Source organism: Rhagoletis pomonella, unplaced genomic scaffold (genome assembly GCF_013731165.1).
Source record: "Rhagoletis pomonella isolate Grant_MI unplaced genomic scaffold, Rhpom_1.0 Rhpom_scaffold_04889, whole genome shotgun sequence".
NCBI lineage: Eukaryota > Metazoa > Arthropoda > Insecta > Diptera > Tephritidae > Rhagoletis > Rhagoletis pomonella.
The window spans coordinates 5,682-13,940 of NW_023463437.1; the positions used below are offsets into that span (position 1 = coordinate 5,682).

At 44.7% G+C, this 8,259-nt stretch overlaps 1 protein-coding gene across 1 annotated transcript; it reads left to right on the forward strand.

Moving 5' to 3' along the window:
- Positions 1 to 4,141: 4,141 nt before the first annotated feature.
- LOC118754902 lies at positions 4,142 to 4,626 on the forward strand (the record flags this gene model as incomplete). The annotated part of the gene is given in 1 exon segment (XM_036489774.1): positions 4,142 to 4,626. A coding segment is annotated over 1 exon segment (207 nt), but the record flags the coding sequence as incomplete, so codon positions are not given.
- Between the last annotated feature and the right edge of the window lie 3,633 nt (positions 4,627 to 8,259).

The following is an 8,259-nucleotide window of genomic DNA, read 5'->3' on the forward strand; positions in this document are numbered from 1 at the left end:
TCGCAGCAGGATGTATTAAGGATCCACGTCCGAACTTTCCTGCTGAAGCGGCTGTTCTAGCCGATGAGCGCCACAACCTTTGTCAGGCCGATCCCGGAAATCCCCGTATCAGGGATCTCAATTCGGAGATTCGGCAACTTGTGAACGTACATTAGCGGAAGAAATGGGAAGAGCATTTGAAGACCTGCAACTTCGCCTCTGGTGTGAGCAAGCTTTGGTCCAACCCGACGAAGCGTGACGGCAGAGTCGAAATAGACTTTGGTGACCACGCTTCGTCGGACCCGGAGCGATGCGCGAGCTATTTAGCCCGCAGTTCATTCTGCATCCTCCGGTGGATAAAGCCGAACGTCGAGTGACCAGAAGGCTGCATAAAATTCCAAAACCCTGTGCGCCTCTTGTTTTCACCAGCGGTGCGGTAAGGGTAGCCATCGGGAAGACGAAATCCTCCAAAGCCATTGGACCCGACGGAATATGCATGTTGATGCTGAAAAATTTGGGTCCTGCGGGAGTAGCGTACCTAACGGAGGTCCTCAACCTGTCTATGGCCACTCTCGCCATTCCAGGCATCTGGAAGATGGGGAGAGTGGTCCCACTGCTCAAACCGGGAAAACCAGCCAACAAAGGAGAGTCTTATCGCCCGATAACCTCCCTCTTCCCGGTAGCGAATTCACTCGATGCCCTGCTACTGCCGTATTTTGCGAACCACCTGACCCCAGCGAAGCATCAGCATGGGTTCCCTAATGTACATAGCACAACAACAGCACTTAACGCCATAAACAATAAGATAACTCGTGGCCTTAACCGAAACCGCCCCTTGGAGAGAACTATTCTAGTAGCGTTCGACCTATCCAAGGCGTTCGACACTGTCAGTTATTCGACGTTACTAGAAGATATAGGGGCCTTCTCACTACCACAGGGACTCAGCCGGTGGTCGGCGAATTACCTGAGTGGTCGACACTCGTCAGTAGTTATCAGAGACAAAACCAGCAAACCACGTAAAATTAAACAGGGGGTACCACAGGGTGGTGTCCTGTCCCCACTGCTGTTTAATTATTACATTTCAAAGCTTCCTCAACCACCAGAAGATGTCAATATTGTCTCCTATGCTGAAGATTGTTCGATCATGGCGTCTGGGAATGGAATTGTGCTCGAAAGTAAACGGTTATCTCGCCAAACTTTCTCGCTTCTTCACTGCAAGGAGCCTTGCCCTATACCCTGCGAAATCCTCGGCAACCCTATTCACCACCTGGACGAAGGAGGTCAGACTGCAACTGGGTATTCACGTTGATGGCGTAACAATACCGACGGTGAATAACCCGAAAATCCTCGGAGCTACCTTCGACAGTCTGCTCTCCTTCTCGGCGCATACAACCGCAATTATCAACAAAGTACAGAGCCGCAACAATGTCCTCATGTCGCGGGCCGGCAGCGCTTGGGGCAAAGATAAAGAAACGTTGTTGGCAACATCCAAGGCAATTGGCCGGCCGGTGTGGTCGCCTGGGACTAGCAGGACGCAGTGGATGAAGCGACACGAAGAGGCCCAGATGCTCCCAGTCAAAGAGCATAATACAATGCTCTGCAAGCAGTTCCTTGTGGGGAGCCACCGACGTGGTCATCCCAGAAAACTTGCAGAAGAGAGCTCGCCAAGGCACGTCGGGAGGCATCTCTACGAACTGACGGACGAAGTCCAGAGGTTTATTAAACAACCTCTGAACCCGTCGGTACGCAGGCCCCGAACGGCATTCACAGGGAATCAGTCTCGAGTTATGTAGACTCCCGCGCTGTGAATGCTGTTCTAGGGACACAACCACCGGACGTGGACGGGACAGAACTTTGTCTGCCTCGTGAGACTCGCACTACAATAGCCCAACTTCGCTCTGGCTATTGTCGCAGGCTAAACGCTTACCTGAGCAGAATCAATGAGGATGTGCCCAACCATTTCCCGGCATGTGGAGAGTCGCCACATGACTCTCGACAACTCTTCACATGCCCTGAGAACCCCACTCAGCTGACGCCCCTCTCCCTATGGACAGACCCTGTGGAAGTCGCACACTTCCTGGGCCTCCCCCTAGCTGAAATGGACGACAACGTTGACGGATGAACCGACCCGAGCGGGGCTTAGTAGCCGCTACAACAACAACATCCCTTCCTTGTTCACCTTAGCATTGAAATCGTCAAGCACGAATTTTATTTCTTGTCGGGGGTAGTGCTCATATGTACACTCCAATCGCTCATAGAAGATATCCTCGGACGACCCGTCCTTTTCCTCCGTCGGGCATGGGAGCAGATGTTGAATAATCTCGCTTTGATGCGGATTGGGGCTAGACGTTCATCCACCGGGGTGAACGCCAGCACCCAACGACAGAGTCTCTCTCCCACAACATTTCCAAATCCGAATTTTCACTTTTCTGCGTTGCAAATGTAGCAGATGTCTCAAGGCTCCACGATTACCTTGCCTTGCCAGTCCATCGCGTTTCTTGGATGGCGGTGATATCAGCCTTTGTACTCCCGAGGACATCGACAAGCCGGGAAGAGGCACCTTTCACATTAAGGGTACGGATATACCAGCTGCATATCCTCAAATTAGTCCTTTATACGTTTGTCGGGCTCGTGATCAAGAGAAGGGGCACATCCTAGGCATGTTTTTCTTTTTCACTGGGCAGGGTTTTAACATGGCCGGATCCAAACCCAGCGCATGCGAGCTTTTACGCCTTCTCATTTTAGCTCGCTCCCAAACGGGTGTTTGGTCGCTACGTGGATATAAATATCCGGACGTTGTGAGTGGCGATTTGAACCGTACGCACAAGAATCAGTTGTGTCCACTCCTAGGTGAGTGGCAGTCAAAAGATTTTCCCACTTACGTGGAGTTCTGCTCACGGAACCATCCTCCCTGCGTATATCTCATAAACAATACAACAAATAATTTAAAATAAGATATTACAAATTTATTTAAAAAAACTGAAACTTAAAGGACACCTTTGATCGAGTGGACACAAAGCAAGTGTCTGCACATTAGCAAAACACAGGAAGTGTCTGCGGAAAGTGCATTTTAGTTCTTGCATGTGGTGGCGAAAATATAAATGGGGGAGAACCATTTTATCAAGCTTTGGTTATTTTTCTTGTTTAAAAAAGGTTAATATTTTAAACTTTGTACAAAATTTATAAAAATTCTACGAGTTTGATCAAAATTTCACACTTTATTCAGAATTAAAAAGAAGCTAGGTATGCTAGGACTTACCGTGGATTTTTGGCAATTTTTTGGGCACACATTTTCTTCCATACAAAGTATGCTGAAATTTTTTTTTTTTAATGGGAAAAGAGCAAACTCTTCAACAGCATAGACTAGCGCCTCACTAACAAGCACGCAAAAGACACTTCGGCCGTTTTCTCGCGACAAAGTAGTGAGTGGAAACATGAGCCAAATAGAATCGAAAACCGCGGTACTTGCATGAGCGTATTGTCGAATGCGCCAAAACAGAATTGAGCGGCCTGTATATGTTTTTCCTCCCACGTATCCGTAAAGAACTGTTTATTTTCGCGTACACTCTGCAAGTGTCAAAAGTTATTTGCGAGCTCTGCCTGAAGCTTTTTCGAAATCTAAAAGTTATATTTAAAAAAATAAATCTTTAACCCTAATATCAAGTTAATCATATTCTGATAAACGTTGAAGATAATCATGCGTAAAATTGACGCATGAGTTTTAACCAGCCGTGTTGTCGTATTTTTTTATTGATTAAATTCGAGTAAACTAATATGGACTATATTTTTGTATAAAGATGTAAAAAAAATACCAGAATTTTAAAAAGGTCTATAATTATTCATTAAGGGAGAAAGCAAAGACAAAATAGCGCTATGTTGAAAAAACGAAAAATATTCCGAAAACGCATGCTTCAATTTTACGCAGATTATCTTTTCAGGGTTAAACACGTAAATAAAGCCTTAGTAAAAACTATGATTATTTAGCGGCTCTATGCTAGGTTTGCTCACAATTCGTTTTAAGGCAAACTTTTGAATCTTCTCCTGTCCCTTCAGTTGATATCAACAAACGCCAGATGCAGTATACACACCTAGAAATACATATTTCGTTTTAAGTATACCTATTATTAAAGGAGTCCTAATGATTACTATATTTTTCTTGTAGATAACAAAAAATCAGTCAGTTCACAACGGCACAACGGCTATCGAGCAATCTTTTACTATAATGGCAAAAACACCGTTATCCACGGAAGGAAATGGATCATCCCTAACTCAACTCTCAAAAAAAGTGGTACCTGGCCCGATTTCTGCAAGTCACATAACAATCGATGACAAAAAAAATGGAAATAAAGGGTGCTGTTCAGTGCAATAAGTACACCCTGGATTCCCTTTAATAACTTTAATGTATTGCACTTGTTGAATAGATATTAATATATTTCAGAAAAGCTAAAATAATTTAGCGACACAAGCAGTATGTTTTTAAAATTACATCACAATTTGTAAGAGTTAATCAATATTGTTTGCAACCAAACTTTTATCAATATGAATATTCCTTAAAAACAAATTTAAAATCTTTTTTAGTTATGTAAATATCATATATTATGCTATGTGGTTTATCTCAAATAAATAATAAACACCTAACTGCTTACAGTACCTGATTTATTAATAACAGTTCAGCAAAACGTGATTCAGCCTAAAATTTTAGCATTGCTAGTAATAACACTAATTTACAGATTAAAAAAATCCAGAATTTCTCGACTAATATTTTCTTCTGAATCCAAATATAAAGTCAGGTATGTATTATGTAAGTAGAACAGCTCCCAATCTCAAAATTTCTTTTTATATTACTGAAGCTTTTTATCTACCTCAACAACATTTTCGAAACGGATTAGTAGTTTAGGAGCTTTAAATTAGTTTATAGACAAATTTGAATAATTTTTTTACAAAATAAAATACTTTCGGCGCAAACCTTAAGATGAAGAATTCCATATGTACATTGACTTGCGGTTTCTCTCTTGTACGTGAACGTATGATCTTTTGTGAATACAACAATGTAAATGGGATAAGAAATTTAGAAGTAAGAGCACTTAAGTACGTACATATGTAAAATCACATTTCCATACAAATAATGAGTTCATTAACAGTTAATCTTTTGTATGCATTTTTGCTTAACCCTTAAATGCATGATTTTTTCAATCTGAAAAAAAATGGTTAAAAATGCATTTTAGCGGAACCAGGCCAAAATTGACGAAAATTTTCGAGAAATACTTCACAAGTGTACAAAAAGTAATAAATACGCGTTAAAATGCGTTCGCTTACTCCATTTATCGTCCGTCGATTGATACCACTCTCGAATTGTCAATTTTGACCTGGATCCGCTAAAGTGCACTACTACCAAAAGTTTATATGGAATCTAGAGTTTCAATACAATTTCAGAAAATGAAAACAAAAACCACCAAATTTTTGTTTTCAAGATTTTATTTATATACGTGGTATTAACTAAAATTGTGTTTATGTGAATGTGTAGATCTCCCGCTCATTAAGTACCGCCGCCAAATAAGTAGTCGGGTTTTAGCGAGCCCGAAAGAACAACTGGTACGATGAGGCATGTCAGGAAGCTGCAGATAAAAAAGATGCCGCCTATAGGGCTACGCTGCGATCGGGCGCAACGCGCGCTATGTGGGACCCCTGATGACGGAGTCGACGTTCCACCGCCTGACTATGACGAGGTACGAATAGCAATAACGTGGCTGAAAAACAACAAAGCTGCTGGAGCTGACAGCCTGTCAGCTGAGCTATTCAAGTACGGTAGTGAGGAGTTGATAAGGTGCATGCATCAACTCTTGTGCAGAATTTGGGCAGATGAACGCATGCCCGACGACTGGAATTTAAGTGTGAAACAAGCAAGCAAGCAAGAAAACATGCTATTGTAGTATATCTGCAACACCATGCATTTATGCGTGGACAACTTAGTGTTGAAAACAGGATTGTGTGGGAGCTTCAAGCAATGAAAAGGCGAGGACCAGTACAAGTATATTCTGCTAAAGGATCTGTCAACAGATAATGTGTGGTATTGACCCCAAATTAGCCCTCGTGGAAGATACAAATGGCTGGATGTACGGGGTACACACTAACAAGCTGCGAAAATTGTGGAACCTGGTTTTGCTTCAATAAGACACACAATTGCTCTAGATAATTGCATGCGTAAACGTATGGTGTTGCAGATATACTACAACAGCATGTTTTCTTGAATTTGCATAGAGTTGCAGATCTACTTCTCTTCTTTTTCTTCTTATTTGGCACTGTAACCGCCTAAGCGATTTTGGCCGAGTTCGGCAAAGCACGCCAGTCGTTTCTCTTCTGAGCCAACTGACGCCAGTGGGAAACGCCAACTGAAGCCAAGTCCTTCTCGGCCTGATCTTTCCATCGCCACCCACTTCCTCTGCTATTACCAGCGGGTTCCGAGTTGAATACTTTCAGAGCTGGAACGTCGGTGTCCATTAGAACGACATGGCCAAGCCAGCGGAGCTGCAGTATTTTAATTCACTGCATTATGTCCATGTCGCTGTAAAGCTCATCGTTCCATCGTCTGCGGTACTCGCCGTCATCAACGCGTAAAGGCCAGTAAATCTTCCGCAAAATCTTTCTCTCGAATACTGCAATAGCCGCCTCATCGGATGTTGTCATTGCCCATGCTTCTGCGCCATACACCAGCACAGGCATGAAGAGTGACTTATTGAGTATGGTTGTCGTACGTCGAGAGAGGACTTTACTCCTGAATTGCCTACTCAGTCCAAAGTAGGACTTGTTGGCAAGAGTGATTCTGCGTTGGATTTCTATGCTTCCAGTGCAATGGGGTATAGTCATTGTACTGTGTATGCAGTTACAGCTGCACGGCTATACTCAATCATGATTCTTGCATCCTCGTTCGCGCGCTCTGGGCAACGTGAGCAACCCATGTGTGAGATGCGGTAACCAATCCGAGTGGAGCCTTGGGTCACGGCAGAAAGCGAGGGAGCTTCGGAGGGACCACTCCGACTTATTCGGTTTAAGGGCTCACTGAAGTCTGCAGCGTCTGTTCACCAGTAGGTGCGGCTGCATGCGGGTGTCTGTCTTGGAGCAAGCGGCTCGCTATATAAACGTGTATTTAGTTGCGAAACCACCTCCGTCCCAGCAATGGGTTGTGCGCTGGGTTTGGGACCCACCACGAAAAAGTTCTTCCAATGAAGAAGCGAAACAATGCCTCGGATGAGACCCATTACTACGGCAAATGTTTAAAGGACTACGATTTGAGGGCATGCACCTGGAATGTCCGGACCCTTAATGGGGAAGGTGCCTCTGCCCGGCTGGTTGATGTCCTCGTAAGGACAAAAGCTGACATCACCGCCATCCAAGAAATGCGTTGGACGGGGCAAACAAGCAATGTCTGGGGCCTTGAGACGTCTACTACAGCTGCCATGTAAAGGAGCGCAAATTCGGGGTTGGATTTGTAGTGGGAGAGAGATTCCGTCGCCGAGTACTGTCGTTCACCCCGGTGGACGAGCGTCTAGCCACAATCCGCATCAAAGCGAGGTTCTTCAACATCTCGCTCATCAGCGCCCATGCACCGACGGAAGAGAAGGATGAGGCATCCAAGGCTCTCTTCTATGAGCCGCGTCGAAACGTCCGACAACGGATTGAGGCTGATCGACTTCGCCGGAGCCCGCAACATGGTAGTATGCAGTACTAAGCTCAAGCATAAAGAGATCTATCAAGCTACGTGGCTGTTTCCAGATCGAAAAATGAGAAACCAAATCGATCATGTTGTGATAGACGGAAGGCACGCTTCCAATGTTTTAGACGTACGCACACTCCGAGGCCCAAACATCGACTCGGACCACTATCTTGTTGCAGCCAAGATATGCACCCTCGTGCAGCAAAAAAGTGCGCCCAAATATGCAAGGAAAGCTTAACGTCGAAAAGCTGCAATCACAACACACAGCCAGTGCTTTCGCTACTCGACTCTCACACCTGCTCTCAGAGAGCACTCTTCAACAAACCGTCATATACGAGCAGTGGAACCACATTTCCCGCTCATTAAGTACCGCCGCTGAAGTAGTAGTTGGATTTCAGCGAGCCCGAAAGAACAACTGGTACGATGAGGAGTGTCAGGAAGCTGCAGAGAAAAATAAAGGCGCCTACAGGGTCACGCTGTGATCGGGCGCAACGCGCGCTATGTGGGACCGCTATCGGGATCTGAAGAGGTAAGCGAAACGTATTTGCCGCAATAAGAAGAGAGAGGCC